The sequence below is a fragment of the Zingiber officinale genome, chromosome 9B, assembly GCF_018446385.1.
Source record: "Zingiber officinale cultivar Zhangliang chromosome 9B, Zo_v1.1, whole genome shotgun sequence".
NCBI lineage: Eukaryota > Viridiplantae > Streptophyta > Magnoliopsida > Zingiberales > Zingiberaceae > Zingiber > Zingiber officinale.
In genome coordinates this window covers 18,528,737-18,547,984 of record NC_056003.1, presented here as the reverse complement: position 1 = coordinate 18,547,984, position 19,248 = coordinate 18,528,737, and the positions used below count along the sequence as shown (strand labels likewise).

General features: G+C 37.1%; 1 protein-coding gene across 2 annotated transcripts; it reads left to right on the top strand.

Moving 5' to 3' along the window:
- Nucleotides 1-528: 528 nt before the first annotated feature.
- On the top strand, nt 529-17,441 carry LOC122025373 (growth-regulating factor 5-like). 2 transcript variants are annotated; one of them, XM_042584179.1, is made up of 4 exons: nt 529-983; nt 1,726-2,086; nt 16,642-17,102; nt 17,207-17,441. In XM_042584179.1, exons 1-4 carry the CDS (start codon nt 800-802, stop codon nt 17,212-17,214), a joined length of 1,014 nt encoding a protein of 337 aa, XP_042440113.1. In that variant the 5' UTR covers nt 529-799; the 3' UTR covers nt 17,215-17,441. The 2 variants fall into 2 exon arrangements, with proteins under 2 accessions (XP_042440113.1, XP_042440112.1); XM_042584178.1 differs by having other exon boundaries at nt 16,642-17,441.
- The last annotated feature ends 1,807 nt before the right edge of the window (nt 17,442-19,248 follow it).

Genomic DNA, 19,248 nt, shown 5'->3' with positions numbered 1-19,248 from the left:
TATACGATTTAGAAGAGAGATAAATTATAGAGACTTCATCCAACATAATAACTTTTTGCATAGGGTCAGGTGACTCGCGTTGCGTTTCATACATATTGAGAAAGGATTCATGATTTATGACCTATTACAACAACATCACGTATAAGTATGGAGAATGAGATCCTCTGGACCATCTTTTTTGATCCATTCTTAGATAAAAAAGGTGAATTGATGAAAGATAATGTCCCTCACATATTAAATAGATGGAGATCATTATCTATCACTAAATCAAATATTGAATCAGATGATGATCCAGTATTTTACCGGATCAGATGATGATCCAGTATTTTACGGATCATAGGATCCCTTTCCTAAGTACGGTGTCAGCCCATAGGGAATGCCAACACGCCACCTAACCACCTAGCTCGGTAAAATAGCTTTAAATTTGGGCCGAGAACTCTGAATCCCCATGAACTTGCTAGTTCGGGCCGTTGAGCCCTAAAGCCCAAATTATAAAGTAATACTCATTTGCACCATTGTAGTTCATTAGTTTGAAAAAACACCCTTGTCGCGGAAGAGCGGCGAACACTCTTTGTTCGTCTATCGTACACTCCACTCTCTCTCTCTCTCGCCACCGCCCCTTTCATTCTGTTTTTCCACCCCAGATGGAGAAGCTTTATAAGTCACCCTCGTCGCCGGTGGGTGGCTCAACCGCCTCTCCTGACTGATCTCTGGGCGTCTTCTTCTATTGTTTACCCCCTTCTCTAATCGATCCGCTTCCTGTCGCCTCCCTTTGAGCCTGCGCTGTGCTCGCGGCATCATGAGCAGCTTCGAAGCGGCGCTAGGGGGCCGTCGTACTTTCACGGATGCTCAGTGGCAAGAGATGGAGCATCAGGTGCTGATCTTGAAGTATCTGCTAGCAGGCGTGCCCGTGCCGCTGGAGCTCATCGTTCCCATTCGGAGAAGCTTCGAGGCCTTGACCGGACGATATTATCACCCTTCGAGTAAGAGATCATGGCCAAGTTCTCGTCTTCAAGTTTTCCTTTGAAGTCGATATTTTACTTTTGATGTTTGAGGTCTAGATTCAATCGATAGTTTATTGTTATTAGATATTTTGCATGTTTGACTTATGTATCCCTTTTTGTCGGCATTTTAATGTAGTTTTATGGTTTCATTGAATTTTTTTTCGGCGATTGAAATTCTAATTTTTGCTATATATATTGCTGTTCCTTAAACTTTGTATTTCAATTTTCCAGTCAAGTTAGAAAAGGCTAGGATTTTTTTCTATCATTTATCCTGTTGGTGAAATAGTATTTAGCTGAGGTTTTCTGTTCCATCAATATGTTATCCAGGAACTCTGGTCTTTGTAACTTATAGGGTTGCATGCACATTATGCCCTCTCATTATTTGTGTTGAATGTCAAATTTTTTCATCCTCTTCGGTTATTTTGGTTTTTTTACTATTGTTTCTAGGATTCCTACTCCTTTTTTTGTCCCTTTGATTTGGGAAGTATCGTTAGCCACTGTAAACAGCTTGCAGATCCTTATACTTTCTCAAAAGGATGTTTGTCAAATGTTCTTTAGAGAATTTGATAAGTCTCCTGTTCGTTAGTAATTACATGGATATTTTGATCGATATTAAACTACTGGGTCTACTGATCGAGCTGTATTTAACTCTCTTGTGTTATTGTCTCTTCTGTTATATATACAACTCATGCTATAAAGTCATATTTTCTCTTGAACTTAGTGAGTTACTATTCCTACTATGGAAAGAGACCAGACCCGGAACCAGGGCGATGTCGTCGGACTGATGGCAAAAAGTGGCGCTGCTCAAAGGATGCATATCCTGGTTCAAAGTATTGTGAGCGCCACATGCACCGTGGCCGCAATCGTTCAAGAAAGCCTGTGGAATCACAAACTGTCTCCCCAACTAAGAATACTTCGTCAACCTTGACATCCTTTTCTCCTGCCAGTAACAATACCAGTGGGAGCGGTGCTGAGAACTTCAAGAACATACATTCAACTGCTGGACCAAGTACTCATATTCCATGCATCAATGTCACCGGCTCATCTCAGCTGCCCGTGGACGCCTACACCCTGAGCAATAGGTATATTACTATTTGCCCATTAAGAAATGGATATGTTCCTTTACACTATGAGGGCATTTGGTTAATTTATGGTTTCTATAATATTTGGATTGTCCTGTGCTAGTGAAATCGGTAGAATCAATTAAGCTCAGCTGGTTGGTTTACCTTGAGTTCATTTGCAGCACAAGTTAATTTTTCTTACTCTGATAGATTTTATACATCAAGAGATTCCACTTATACTTATAGACAACTTTGCCAATGAATTTAGAGAAGTACCTATCATTTATAACCATTTTGGATAGTATGTATACAATGGGGAGAAAAACCTTGGTGAATCATGGGCTAATAAAGCACTCTCATAAGCATAGATGAATGAGCTACTAATAACTTCAATTAGCTATTTTGAACTAGTTGCTGGGCTTGTCAAATTAATAGGCTAATTTTCTAATCCATGTTAGATTAGTTCTTTTCTAAGTTTGTAAAAATCTCATTTATTAATCCACAGCTCGCTGTGTGAGGCTAAACTACAATGTTACAATCTTTCCCGCTTAAAATTTATTCCATCAAGACCATGAATTTCAACTCATGGCTCCTCCCTCATTACCTGCATGTGATGCCCAATGACAAACTCTCTTTCACATAGGCAACTATTTCTTACACCTGACCGTGCGTTGGATTTAGTTGGCTTAGACATCATTTGTCATGATTTTCATAGATGATAAAAATACCTATTAATTTGTTACGATAATCACTAACCTAAAATGTTTATTAAGTCAAAATTAATAGTAGCTAACTTTTCTGGGTTCATAAACTCCCTTTAGTAGTCCACAACTCACCATGTAAACTGTGCTCGTGAGATACTATCTCCCCTATTCAAGGCTTGATGCCCTTGTTAAGAGTTGAAGTCCAATTCATATTCCAAAATGCTAATTGGCAGCATGCGTGACCCAGTGATAGCTTTGCAACACCTCACAATACTTAAGGTTAAGTCTATGCTGATCCGATAGATATCAATCTTCCATACTTGTATAAACTAGAAACTAATCTATTAATTTGTCAAGTCTACCTATTTGTTGGATATATGTGAATGGAGAAGAGGTGGCAGAGACATGAAACTCTATTGTGAATGAGACTTTAGTCCCACATTAGGAGTTTCAAGGCATATTAGTTGGTTTATATTGATTCACATGGATTGATGATGTCAACAAATGCATGGGGAGAGGCTCTCTCTCACGTGTGGGTGTGCAGGGGGACAAATCCAGGGCCTGAATTGCACTGAACCAAGTTGACTCTTGTGTGAGCATGACCTACCCGCGTCAAATGCCGGATCGGTCGGGGCAAAATTTGCCCAAGTGGAACAACCAACATTTTTCTACATAAACTTTTTGCCCCTTATTTAAGGGTGTAACGGATGTATTAAATTAAAGAGCTTCTATATAAGGAGGCTGCGACTAAGGTAAAAGGTTACACACTTGAAAAAGTTAAAGCTCTCCACCTACATTCCCCTTCTCCTCTGTCATGCATCTCTTGTTCGGAGGAGTGCCCGTGATAGCAGTCGGGTACCTCGTTCGCTTGCTCGCTCGGTCACTCGTCTGCATTCAGCACTTGGCAGAAACCAGCTCCTGCTGGCAGCCTGAGATTATCTGCTCAGATCATCTCGACATATAAGTTGAATTTAATTTAGTGTATTTAAATTTAGCTAATTCCTAAAATCTCTGGTAACAAATTGTGTGTCCAACACTATTAACTCATGATGCTTAACTCATATTAAATATAATGCAAGAGCTACATATGCGACTTCTCAATTTTTCAAATAGTCCAATGATTGGACCAAAATAACCTAAACTTGCAATTAAAATTTTCTTTTTCTTGCGATTGCAAGGACAACTAGAACTTGTTAGATCCATGTTGTGCTCATCTGTGGATTAAGTTGATTGTGCTAAGAGTTATATATAGCGAAAATAGGATAAAACCATATTAGGCTCGCTATTGGACTTAGTAACTTAAGAAATTTCTCACAAGAATTATGAAATGGATACCTTAGAAGAATCTTTTTCATTTTTTTTAATGTATTTATTTGAAGAGCTTCAAGCACTTTGAGATCTAGAAATTTGAGATATGTTGTTATTGTGGTAGCTCCCATTTTGGTTGTTTAAGAGATGATCTCAACCCCTTTGTGATGATTTACAGTGAAGCAATACTATCTATGACCTTCAACACGTTGAAAGGCAACAGTGAAAATAAGCATGTGTGTGATTGCATTCTGATATGCTTTAGAACTTGCTTGAAATGCAACAGTGAAAATAAGCATGTGTGAGGTTGCATTCTGATGTCGTAGAAGTTGCCTGAAACAACAATTATAGTTCAGATGCAGTGCATCAAAATTGAAAGAAGAGGAATGCATCTAGTGATCCATGAGTTTCAAGCTGTTAGATTTTTAAACAGCTTTCTGAAGCTTTAAAAGAAATAGTTGTTTCTGTTGATTCTAAAACATGAAATTCATAAATATGAAACCTGTAAAACTCACAGTGATCTCCTGGAGTAGATCTTGATCTTCATTTGTCGTCGGAAGAGCGATCATGAACGAATCGAAAAGCTGGTCAAGGTTCACAAACCAAATCCCAAACCTTGCACAGAGATCGCACACAAGGGACGGACCCTTTCTCTTTGACCTTGCATAGACTTCGCACAGCTTGTCACACACTTCTTGGACCTTGGACGTAATTTTATATGAGGAAGATGACTCTTCCTCTTCCTCTATTAATGGAGGAAAATGAATGAGTTAGAAGATGAAGGGGTAGGGGTGCCCTTTTATCTTCTTAACTCTAACATCTTCCAGTCGTCTAAGTCAATTCAGAAGAGTCATCTAGTCACAAAGACGATGTAAGAACATTCAATTCATACTTTAGGGAAAATGGTTCATGCGACATCAAGCACATTGATTAATTATTGCTAAGAAGATTGTTACACCTTACATAGCTGCTCTATAGAACGAATCATAGACATCAATAATTTATCTTTACCCCAGATTAAATTATTTCCATTTACATCAATATGAACATCTCTAATCTCTCATAATGATTATTATGTCAAGAACATGTTCCATATTCAAATATTTACAATCATTTCTATACATAATAAAAATGGATTGACCAGCAGCGAATAATATCAAAAGATGTAAATCTATTTAATATTTTCTTTTAGCTAGAATTTATTCATTCTAATAAGTCGTTTTCCTAGTTATGCTCCACAGACCGAATCACTCAAACATGCCAAAGTAGCAGAACAGAACTTCAAATAGACAACTAAATAGTCACTTAGGGTAAAATTGATATTAACTTATAATTTCAAGGATCTCACATAGTAGAGAAGGAAGGATCCATTCTTCTACTACAGTTATTGTCACTATAGGATACGTGGTATGAATCATATGCTATGGTGTTTTTCTCTTTACTAAAAAGAGCGTATGATTTTATCAAAATTTAACATCGTACAAATTTCGATATATATATACTTAATGTCTAATCCTGAATTCAAAATATGAATTTCAATCTAGCCTTAAGCAGATTCAGAGTTCATTTACTGTAATCATTACATATATGATTTCATCTTGACACCATTATCAAGACGACTTTAACTTATAGGCATGTCTCTATTTACAGCTACATAAGTTGTCCTATAAGTAACAGTCTTACCTCTATTTATACTTACCAAATAGAGATGACTGCCCATGTGAGTGGATCAATCTCAACCTGTCAACATGTGCATCGAGATTTTTATCCAAAATGTAACAACATATACATTGAATATATCATGATATTTTACAACGTGGTATATTTTACGAAGTCACAAAGACTTTCCATATCCTTGAAATAACTTTTTAGTTAATGGTTTAGTAAAAGGATCTATAAATATATTACATGTAGGGATGTACTCCAGAACTATCTTTTTCTTGTCAATAATATTCCTTACAAAATTATACTTAATTTCTATATGTTTGCCTTTGCTGTGATATTTGAGATCTTTTGAAAAAGCTAGCAGCTTGACTATCACAGTACACTGTAATAGAACTCCCACTGTCCTTAGCAATCTTTAGATGCTTCAGGAACCTTCTCGACTAGACAACTTCTTGCACAGCCGTTGCGTAAGCTACACAGCTTCCATTGTCGACAAGTCTACACAAGCCCAGTCATATAACTTATATTGTCGACAAGGCTACACATGCCAAGCCACACAACTTTCATTATCAACAAGGCTACATAAGCCTGCTTCTTACTATTCCATGAGATAACGCCGCCATTTAGCTAGAAGTCAGATGTGGATTTTCTGTCATCAAGTCTCCTGCCTAATTTGCATCTGTATAGCCTTTCGGGCTCATCTTAGATCCTTGAAAACAGATACAACAATTTGTTGTCCCTTTTGAAATATCTTAATATCCTCTTCACCGCTTTCTAGTGTCTCAATCCTGGCTTTGACTGGAAACGACTAACTAAGCCAACAACCTAGTTTATATTAGAACGAGTACACAACATAATGTATATTAAACTACCAATAACATTGACATATGGTCTGCCTTCATTTCGGCTATTTTTTCAGGAGTCTTAGGATACAATGTTGCAATCCGATATATTGAAGTGTTGTAGCAGCTTAGTGATATAAGCCTTTGACAAACCCAAAAGTCTTTTTGATCGATCTTTCATGATCTTCTCTCCTAAGATGTACTCAATTTCTCTTCTATCTTTTGGCAACTAGTCGAGATTTGTATCGATTAATCGATCCATCCGCTTTCCTCTTGATTTTGAGAATCTACTTATTCCTAATAGCCCTTTGGCTCATAGAAAGATCGATTAAATCCCAAACTTGATTTTTTCTCATTGACTCCATTTTCTTATCCATTGCAATTTCTATTTTTTCTCTAACTGAGCATTTTAATGCTTCCTCAATCGTTCGAGGTTCATCGTCGTCAACTGAGAGTGTTATTAATGCCTCATTCTTAACTTCAAACTATTTTTGAGTTTTAATCTTCCGAACACTTCTTCGTAAGTTGGGTTGTTGAGAAGTTAAATTATGACTTAGCAAATTACTCCCACTATGTTGACTAAATTTAGACATCTCTAGTGATTCCTGATTTGTTGATAAAGGAACATTATCCTCTTCCTCTATTTTAAATAAAAGGAATTGTCTTATCAACTTCACCTTTTATTGGGAACTTAATTTCATAAAAAGTAGCATCTCTTGATTTTATTTCAGAGATGGTTCCATTTTGTTGCTCACCAATGCAGAATACCTTATATAGATACACTTTTTACCTCTGGGTCATAATTTTTCATATTCGTAGGTCTTATCATGAACATAGGCAGCAGACACCAATGACTCAAATTACTTAAATTTGGTTTTTTGCCTGTCCAACGTTCATATGGAGTAGATGGAACAAATTTAGAAGACACTCAGTTAAGTATATAGGTTGCAATTAATAACATATCTCCCCAACAGGAAATAGGCAAATTAGCTTGAACAATCATAGACCTAACCATATTTAGAAGAATTTGATTTCTTCTTTCAGCAACCTTATTTTACTGTGGAGTTTTAGGGATAGTTAGCTATCTAATAATCCATTTCTCATTACACATTATCTTGAACTGATCAGACAAATATTTACCTTCATGGTCAGTGCGCAAGGTTTTAACCTTATGTCCTAATTGATTCTCAACTTTGTTCAAGTAACGATTGAAGCAATCTAATGCTTTAGATTTGTGAGAAATCAAATACGCATGACCAAAACGTGTGAAATCATCAATAAATGTATTGAAATAAGAATTTTCATTTCTAGCCTTCACATTCATTGGACCACAAATATCCAAATGAATTAATTGCAATGGTGATTCAGCTTTAATAGCCTTACTAAATGGTTTCAGTTGCTCTTCCAGCAAGACAATGCTCACATATCGACAAGTTAATTTTAGTATGAGTGCCGAGCAGACCCTCTTTAGCTAATCTATTCATTCGTTCTTGTCCTATATGTCCTAGTCTAGTATGCCAAACTTTATCATTAATATCAGCATCACTAGTAAGAGCAATGTTTGAAAAACAACCATTATTTCTATAATTATTATTTGGTTTTACATCAAGAACCATGAAATCATTTGTTATATAACCATATCCTATTAACACAGAGTTAATTCTTAATTCCACATAACGACTGTAAAAATTTATATAATAACCTAAATCAAGAAAACTATTAACGGAAATTAGATTCCGTCGAATCTCAGGAGCATACAGGACATCATGTAGAAACAAAGTATGCTCACCACGTAGGTTGAGTTTGCAAGTGTCAACTCATTTGACTTCAATCCTTGCTTTTCTCACATATATCGATTTGTTGCCAGCTGGTACCAGACGGTACTCCACGTATGTAGCTCTATTACGAATCTATAATTCGTTGCTCCTGAATCTATAATCCACAAAGGATAAGAATCAACAAACAACACTGAACTAGCAACATAATAATGCTTATAGAAAGAAGATAAACATGGATCTACTTTTTTCGGCTTAGTATATTCCCGAGCAAATTGACTCTTCTCGCCAAGTTATAGCAAGTTAGCTTGCTTTTAGGTTTCTGTCCATACTTCTTTTCTTTTTTCTTGATTGGGCCTTACTCAGCAGTAGCACCAGCTTCTTTTCCCTTTCCCTTTCCTCTCTTAAATCGTCTTTTCTTATTCTTGGAATCGGAACCTTCAGCTACAAAAGCTAGACTAGAAATCCTTGTCGATTCTATTCTCTCCGCCTCTAGTTCTACATGGTGTGAGACATCAGTGAAAGTCTTGATACTTTCATTGTGAGTCGGATTCTATTTCATTATTTTCCAAAAATTAGGAAAGGAACAGATAACTGTCTGAACCTGTTGTTCATCAGTCAACTCGTGACCAACAATTTTTAGCTCCCGAATCATATTTATCATTTCCCTCAAATATTAGGTTATGGTAACATTCGGGCGCTTTTTGTAGCGCTATCAAACTTTATTGTCAGCTGATGAGGCTTGCTTAAATTTAGTTCACTATACTTATCTCTAAGGGCAACCCAGACTACATGAGCTGATGGTAATGACTCGTACTCAAATACCAGGTCGTCTACCATTGAACTAATCAATATTCCCTTAGTAGTGGACATCAATGTTACGTTTGTGCTGTGTTATAGAACCATCAGCAGGTTCTTCCTTGAATTGATTTACAACTTCTAGAACTTATCTTTTCTCAAGAACATATTGTATCTTAAGGTGCTAGATTTTGTAGTTATCCCTATATAATTTCTCTCTGTACTGAGTTTAGGTATGATGTTCTTGTTTGTCATGATCTAACATAAATAAACACATTATCTAGTAATTCAGTGTATTTCATATGTATATAATTTATAGTTGATTCAATATTAATTTGAGTTGGTTTACAAAATCAAGTGGCAACTACGTTTCCACTTATTATTTATATAATCCAATCTAACCAACATTGATCAATACTATTATACACATACCATCAAATGAACTAATTATTAAGTGAACAAATCATGAAATGAACTCATTATTTAAATGAACTAATCATTCTTTTAAGACTGTTAACATATAACATTCCCTTTTCTAGTTTGTTAACATATAACATAATTTTTCATAAAGTACTATTCGTACATAGCAACAATTTCTACTACATGATGTTGGTACCCTAGGGTTGTTTTGATGTGATCAAACAAGTTAGGTTATGTCTTGTTGTGTTTAATCCTGTGTCTAAGTGTGCAGGAACTTAGGAACACAGGATATCGAGCAAAAGATGCAGCTAGCGAGAAGGACGACATGGGAGAGAGTCGATAGGCTCCGTGTGTCTGAGGGACGAGGTGCTGCGGAAGAGTATGCGGGCGAACGAGAAAGAGGCGCGTGACGTTTCCGAGGGACGAGAAGCCAGGAGCGGAAGCTTGCTCGAGAAGGCCGGAAGTTGGGTTCGGGTGATCATTATTCCGGATGACCTAGATCACCCAAGCAAGAGGAACCGGAGCGAAAGACCCGGACCAAGGCGAGCGAAACTGGAGCGAAAGGCCCGGACTGAAAAAGTCAACTTGGTTGACATTCTTGGTCCGGGCGCTCGGAACCCTTCCGGGCGCCTGGAATCGAAGTTTATCCGGATCGCGTTTGACCGCGATCCGTTGTGAAGGGATAAAATTTTATCCCCCTCCAGGCGCCTGGAACCCTTCCAGGCGCCCCGAGCAAGGCTATATAAGCAGCTTTGCTCCCAAAGCTTTACAACAACGTGAAATACAAAGAAACAACACTTGTGCACGTTAATTTTTTATTTAACTTCTTTTTTGTGCGTTCATTGCTGTAAGAGGCTTCTCCGTCTGAAGGAGATTCTTAGTGCGCTTCAACTTCCTTGGATTAACAACCTCTTCGATTATAATCAAGTAAATCTGCTGAGTCTCGTCTTTATAGTCTTTTATTTATTCTTATGCAAGTGTTATATTAAGTTATAAGCCGAGGAAGGTATTTTTGTTTATTTTTGTGCGGGGGATATTCACCCCCCTTTTGTCGGCCGCCAAGGGACCTAACAAGTGGTATCAAAGTAAGGACGCTTCAGGAGGACTAACCGCCGAACGAAGCACACGAGATGGCCGAACGAAGCCACGCTTGCGAGACGGGATTTGCTAAGGAATCAGTTAAGCAACATAAAACTGGAAGCAGAAGAAACCGTTGCACATCTTCACTCGAGAATGAAGGAACTAATCACCCGACTCACGAATCTCGGAGAAAAGCTAAACAATCGAGATTCGCTAAGGTACACGCTTAATGTATTTCCTAGATCTACTGAGTGGAGATCATTAGTAGATGCTTACTATATTTCTAAAGATTTAGATTCTGTTACCTTAGAAGAAATGTTTTCAACATTTGAAGTCCATGAGACGAGATGTGCAGATCCTAAGAAGGAGCCGAAGCACAACGTTGCCTTTAAGGTAAGGATGGACGAATGAGATTTAGAATCTTCTCTAGACGATGACGAAACGGTAATGATGGTAAGACAATTTAAAAAATTATTTAAATCTAGAAAAACTAACCATTTGCAGGGTAGAAAGAAAAGAACAGTTAGATGCTACCACTGTAATGAAGAAGGGCACGTTAAAGACAACTGCCCTAAGTTAAAGATCAAGGACAAGGACAAGGACAAAGGGGAGAACAGGAAGCTTATCCAATCCAACAAGTACAAGACGCTAAAGGCGACGTGGGACGAAACGTCGTCCGAATCAGAAGTTGAAGTTGTTGCCGGACTTGTATTAATAGCAAGTCATCAAGATGACGAAAACGAAACAAGCTCGTCCGAAATGAGCATCGAGGGCATCAATGAAGGGGGAGCGACATCGGAGGAAAGCAACACTTCAATGGGAGCTACGAACAACGGGATTAATAAGGTAAGTCAGGTACAATCTCTTCCTCCTGATAAGTCATTCCAGTTTATAAAATATTTATCAAAGAATTGTTGCAAACTAGAAAAAGAAAATAAAGAGTTCAAATTAATATTAGTCAAATCTTGCTTATTAGAAGATTTTGAAAAATTGAAATTGGAAAATGATGAATTGAAAATACAAGTAGAAGACTTGAAAAATCATGCATACTTAAATGTTAAAAATCAAAATATTAGGAAATATAATAATTTGAACCGATATTTTAATTACCACAAGGGACAAATTAGGAAAATTTCTCAGAAATATATTCCTAAGAGATTTTTAATTAACCGGCTGAAACCTATATTGGGTTTCAAAGTCTTGTCTAAATTGAACTTTAATTAGACTTAGGGCTTTCAGCGAAAAAATTAAATATTTGAATTTCCTTAAGAGGCTTTGTCTAGAAAGTAGTTCCTCCAATAACTAAGAAGGCATAGTGGCTCGCCACAGCCTGGAAGCTAATTAATGAAATAAATTATTTAATTGACTAACTGATAAAGCATTTAATTGTAATTAAATAATGTTTTAAGTAGTTACTCAAAACATTTTCTTTTTGGTGTTTTTAACTTAGAAAAAACTTAAAATTTTTTTTGGAAGTATTAGTTTTACTTTATCAAAATTATTTTTACAAAATTAGTTTTTGCAAATTTTTTTAACTTAGGAAATTATTGATGTTACAATTTTTTGGTGATATCAAAAATATTTTTTTTACTTAGAAAATTTTTTTGCAATTTTTTTAAAAGTGCTATCAAAATTATTTTCAAAAACTTGATAAGTTTTTCAAAATATTGGAAATCATTTTATTTAAAAAAAAACAAAAAATTTCCTATTTTTTGAAAAATTTACACTTAGATTTTTTTTGGTACTCCATTTTTTATGTGATCAAAGGGGGAGAAGGGAAGATTAAGTCTAGGGGGAGGTAGTTTTAACTTTCTTAATTTTTGCACTTTAATTGCAAATTTATTGCTTTTACTTTATGCTAGTTTACCTTAACTTAACTTGGGTTGTTCACATCAAAAAGGGGGAGATTGTTGGAATCCCAGGGTTGTTTTGATGTGATTAAACAAGTTAGGCTAGGTCCTGTTGTGTTAATCCTATGTCTAAGTGTGCAGGAACTTAGGAGCACAGAATATTGAGCAAAAGACGCAGCTAGCGAGAAGGACGGCATGGGAAAGAGCCGATGGGCTCAGTGCGTCTGAGGGACGAGGTGTTGCGGAAGAGTATGCTGGCGGACGAGGAGGCGCGCGGCGTTTCCGAGGGACGAGAAGCCAGGAGCGGAAGCTTGCTCGAGAAGACTGGAAGTTGAGTTCGGGTGAGCCCTATTCCGGATGGCCAAGATCATCCAAGCAAGATGAACCGGAGTGGAAAACCTGGACCGAGGCCAGTGAAACCGGAGTGGAAAGCCCGGGCTGAAAAACTCAACTTGGTTGACTTTCCTGGTTCGGGTGGCCAACCCTTCCGGGCGCCCGTAACTGAAGTTTATCCGGATCGTGTTTGATCGCGATCCGTTGTGAAGGGGATAAAATTTTATCCCCTCTAGGCGCCTGGAAGCTTTACAACAACGTGAAATACAAAGAAACAACAGTTGTACGCTTTAATTTTTTGTTTAGCTTCTTTTCTGTGCGTTCATTGCTGTAAGAGGTTTTTTCGCTTGAAGAAGATTTTTAGTACGCTTCAATTTCCTTGGATTAACAACCTCCCCAGTTGTAACCAAGTAAATCTGCCGAGCCTCATCTTTTTAGTCTTTTATTTATTCTTATGCAAGTGTTATATTAAGTTATAAGTCAAGGAAGGTATTTTTGCTTGTTTTTGTGCAGGGGCTATTCACCCCCCTCTAGCCGACCGCTAGGGGACCTAACACATGATTTTATTAAACTTAATGAGCTAATACTGTTCGTATATAACGATAGTAACAATAACAATACTCTAATAAGCTAGATAAGCTAACATCACTGCCACTAGGACAAATATTAGTATAGCGATCAATATTATCCCTTTCATCCTAAACTCAATTAGGGCAATCTCAGGTAGATCAGCTTCAGGATTCTCTATTGGATCCACATTCGGATCCTCTCGTAGATCCTCAATTTTTTCGAGATTCTCTTGATCCACATGGTGAAGTAATGCCACACACAACTGTATATATGAGATTTGCCATTTAGAGAACCCCCATAGGATTCGCCATTTGGAGAACCCCCATAAATGGTGTGCTACTTCATTAAGGTGTATCGGTAGCGATCGGACTAAACCTAGATCCTATAATTATTCAGGATTGGAAACTCTTCCTGCTTGAGATTCCAAAACAGTCCAACTGTCCAATATATCCTCTGAGTCCGTAAACGGGTCATACTCAATCTCCTCTCTCAACTCATTGCATCGCATGTCGCGACGGGTCATGTGTATATCATCCTCGACATCTAGAATTGAAAATAACTAGGGCTGTAAATGAGCCGAGTCGAGCCGAGCTTTGAGGTATTTAAGCTTGTCTGATAAAGTAATCGAGCCGAACCGAGCTTAAAATAAACCAAGCTTTTGAAATGATTGTTAAAATTTGGCTTGGTTTATTTTTTATGAGCTTGAGCTTATTTAAAGCTTGACTTGAGCTTGGTTCGTTTAGATATTATCGAGTTCTCAATTTAAATTTATTTGATTGTTTGAAACTTTTAGTTGTTTAATTAGTTATTGAGCTTGATAATTTAAACTTAGCTTGGTTTGTTTAGATGTTATTGAACTCTCAATTTAAGCTTGGTTTGAGCTTGCTTCGTTTAGATGTTATCGAGTTCTCAATTCAAACTTATTTGATTGTTTGAAACTTTTAGTTGTTTAATTGGTTATTGAGCTTGATAATTTAAACTTATTTATTTATTTTATTATTTATTTAGTATATTGAAAAGAGTTTTATTAATGAATATGGTTCGTGAACATTGTTCACGAACGTTAACGAGCTAAACACATTTGTGTTCAAGCTTGCTTGTTTAGTTTAATGAGCTGTTCAATCTTGTTTGTTTAATTAATCTTGTGTATATTGAACGAACATAAACAAGTTCTTATCAAGTCGAATACCAAGCTTGTTCACCGACGCTTGGTTCATTTACTGTCCTAAAATTAACAATGTCAGTACAAAACTGACAAACCAGTAACAAAACCGATTCATTTCAATTCACACATATGCATAGAACCAACACACAGAATGACTAAGCAAATAAGAAAAATAAATTTTCTTTATTTGAGGAGCTCTAGTTGACTGATAAACTAGACTAGTCGATTGGATAACTAGATCCTAAGTCCCCTACCCTCATTAGAACTAATCTAATTGGGATGTTTAATTGTTATAGTTTAACCTAAGCCCATTTAAGTTTAAACTAGACTTATTGATCAAATCAATGTTTATTTGATCAATCCTACCCCATTGGACAATTTGACCTAATTTAGATCAAATCTGATCTATTAGAACAAATTTAGTCCACTTGATCAAATCTGAAAAGGTCCAATCCAATTAGATTCAATGCGGTCTGATTGAATCAAACTGATCTGGTTAAACCAACTAATGGTTTGAACTAGATTGGGTCTAAAAGGAATAACCTGATCTAGTTAAACCAATCAATGATTTAAACCAGACCTCGATCTAACTGGACCAAACTAGTCTAGTTAAACCAACCAATGGTTTGAACTAGACCGGGGTCTCAATCACCTAATTATTGAAGTCCATGTCCAATTAATTGAAATATTAAAAAATAAAATTTAATTTTTAATTTAATTGAAGCATGAATTAATTAAATAATTTTCTAATTAATTGCAATATGCATTAATTAAAAAATTACACTAATGTTACGGCGTTGACATTAATTTCAACATGCATGAGTTTCAAAAGTTTTTTTTTAATGCATTAATAAACTATAGTTTAATGCATTAATAATAAACTTAATGGTTGTCAAAAAAAAATTTTGTCGCGAAACTTAATGCTTGGTACGAAATCTAATGCTTCGGTTTTTGTTCGCGATCATCCACGTCGCTTTTCTCTTCTTCGTCGCCAGCACCCACGCTGCCATCACCTCTGACCCCCTTCGCCTGTCGATCATAATCGGACGACTGACCTCTTAATCGCCCACCGACCAAAAACGGAGACAAATTTCATGGGTATTATCTATTGCGCTTGGGGTTCAGCGATGGCCGTAGATCGCGATTGTGACCAGGTCTCGGCGATGGCGAAATCCGATAGAGTAAACTCTGTCGATGATTCCTCTGGCGATGAACAAGTGCATACCATTCGAATAGATCTACTAGGTATTCGAATAGATCTACTGGCATATCTTGCATAGATCCTTTTATAGTAACATCATGGTATCTCTGGCGTAATGGTCAGGGGTCGATTCTCAGGAACTGACGATCTGGGGTTTACCCCGCCATGCGCCTATGACCTGTGTACCTGTATGAACCTCCCTCCATATCCGTGGGGCCGACACTAGGGGGGCCGCTAAGGTAGCGAATCTACCTTTTTTATAGTAACATGATCTACAAGTATAAGAGATTTTATGCTTTCATGACAACATAATCATATAGCAAGTAGAAAGATAGTGATCTATCATGCCTTCAACGTTTGCTCTGATACCAATGTTAATTCTAAAACATGAAATTTAGAAATATGAAATTTGTAAAACTCAGTGTAGTAGATCTTGATCTTCGTTTGTCGTTAGAAGAGCGTTCACAAATGAATCGAAAAGCTCTTCAAGGTTCACAAATCAAATCCCAACCCGATGGTAGTGATGAACCAAAACTTATGTTCTTCGCAGCAACTCCTCTATCTTTTGTGCACACAGACGAACCTTGCAAGATCGCACACACGGGACGAACCCTTTCTCTTTGACCTTGCATAGACTTCGCACACAGCTTGTCACACACTTCTTCTTGGACCTTGGACGTAATTTTATATGGGGAAGATGACTCTTCCTCTTTCTCAATTAATGGAGGACAATGAATGGGTTGGAAGAAGAAGGGGAAGGGGTGCCCTTTCATCTTCTTAACTCTAACAATTTCTTAGATAACCTTTTATGGCAAATGTTTTTTTTTTCATTTCACGGAGATGCATAATTGCCCCAATTCTGCAGGTACTTCTCTGGACTTAGAGCTGATGTGGATGAGCACAGATTCTTTTCTGAAGCTTCTGGCAGCGCAAAGGTCCTTGGAGTTGACAACCCATGGCACCTAATGTCGACATGGTCATCCACGTTTCCTCAGTCAAAATTGCAAGATTCTTTCAATTTGAGGAATGCGTATCCTCAACTTCAGTTACTGCAAGATCATGGGCAGGTTACCCTCCCCTCGCTATCTGGACAGCAGTGCCAGGATCATTCTTTATTTGGAAGTGAATCCAGTTTAACAGAGCCAGCAAAACATGAGACTCAGTCCCTTCGACCCTTTTTCGAAGAATGGCCCAAGGCAAGAGATTCTTGGCGAAACCTTGACGACAATAGATCAAACCGGGCCTCATTTTCCACGACCCAGCTCTCCATTTCAATTCCAATGACTTCACCAGACTTCACCAGCACCTCTTCCAGGTCACCAAACGGTGGGATTCATTCACAAACCATATTTGTACTGCATAGTAGTTCACAGGTCAGTCTTCTTTTTCCTCTCTCGTATCCCTTATGCTATATATATTTTTTTCTGCAGAAGATTGATAGGGAGGGAATCTCAAATACTTCCAGTCCTTTGCTGAATCTACGAAGAACATCTGTTCAGTATTGCCTGTGGTTTTTGTAGTAGTGTAATCCAACAAATCCAACAATGATTATATTGTCTCTGCTATTATCTTGTGCCTTAGTATTCCGAGAAACTGGGTGCAAGAAGTTTTGTATCTTGACTTGTAAACTTGTTTCTGAACAATCAAACTTATAGGTATCTTCCAGACGTTGTTTCTTTCCTATAACCCTTGAGGTATGGCCTGCAGTAATAATTAGCTTCCCCTGTGCCCTGTGTGATTTATAGCTTCATGACTTTGTGTTTGGGAATCTTGTGCTTGATCTCATGCTGGCTCAGGGAGCTCGAGATGAGATGGCAGTCTATATGCACTTTTGCTCATGTCTTCACTTGAGTTACTAAGATTCCTTGGGCAATCAAGCATTCCTCCTCTAACTTTGTTATTTCCAAAACATAATGCTTCGTCAATCTTCCTCTAATTTATACTAGTGTTGTTTCTCCATTTTAATTTGGTTCCTTTGGGTCTTGGACTTTCAAGTGCCAAAAGATAGTGTTAACATGATTCTCATGCTAGTCATTCCATCTCCAACCATCCAACAACTAATGTTATGTATTCATGAGCTCAATTTTGCCTAGCTAGGATGTTTCCACTCCTTGTATGTGAAGGCTACCTTTGTGAGTCTTCCTCCACAGTGAGCGTGTACATCTCTAAGATGATGGTCGATCTATTCTATTGCATAAATTTTGATGTTGACTATGGGGTGAACTACCTTCTGTTGCTAAAAATGATAATTACTAGTCCATGACTTTTGAGGCAAGATGAACAACTTTTCCTTTGGGTGAACCATCTTAATTAACTAGTATTGTGGATTTATTTACGTGTGTAGCAATTCTCATCATGAAGTATAAGACATTTTTTACTTTGAAGTGTTTAAGTACTTGTTATTTATTCCTTTGTTTTGTTAGATTTTTTTATTCCATTTTGGGTTTATGTTGGTTCTTTTGAGGATGACCTTTTTGACTCTTCTAGCTTTCATTCTAGGCCAATGTTGTTCAACCTCACAACACTTGTGACTCAAGGACTCATGTCATTTTCATTTCATTGCACCTTTGAGTCAACTTGGAATTCATTGCACTTGGGATTTAATTACTAATACCGCTCCTCATTTCACAGTACATTCAAGTAAAATTGTGATGTTAAGTTGGGGTTCGTGAACCTTATTACACCCATGTCCCAAGGACATGTCATTGCCTACTAGTGTGATATGGTGTCCTACAAACAATTAGATTATAAAGGAATTATCATATTTCAATTGGGTATTATTGATACATCAATTATGATGTGAGTTGATTGTTGTCGTCGTCTCAAAACAATAAAAAAAAAAATCAGCTGCACTTAAAAAAATTATCTTACCATTGTACAGGAGGGCAGAAAACATAGTTTGATACCCAACTTGTCACAGTAGAACTTGTTTAATTTAAGTTTTCTTCTTTTAAAAAAACATTGTTGGGTCCTTACTGATTGATATGTCAGGTCTACTTTGACAATCTAGTCAATTGAATCGTTAGAATATTGTCCTTTTCCTCAAGCCATTCTCTTTCCAAGCAAATAACATACACCTAATTCAGTTAGGTATTCTTGCTGGAGCCTAATACAAGCAGATTAGACACACCAGCAGTTCAGTCTCCACTCACCTTGATATAACTAGCAGATCTAAGAATTGAAAGGAGCTCTTCTTTGGTGCCAAAAGGGTTTGTTTATGTGTTGATAACAACACATAAGAATTCAGATTTGAATTACTGAAGAACTAATAATGAGCTGCTGATAGGATTAGTGATGCAGTTCACTCTTAAATGGTTGTCTATTTAAAAAATGACGATCCTGTTGTTGCTTCATTGTCAATGATGAAAAGATCAAAACTTTAAAGGGTTCACTAAGATTGAAGTCGAAGAGCTGAAATTAGAAAAGTGTTAATAAAAATGCATCGTGTCGGCAGCAGTCAGTCAATGACACG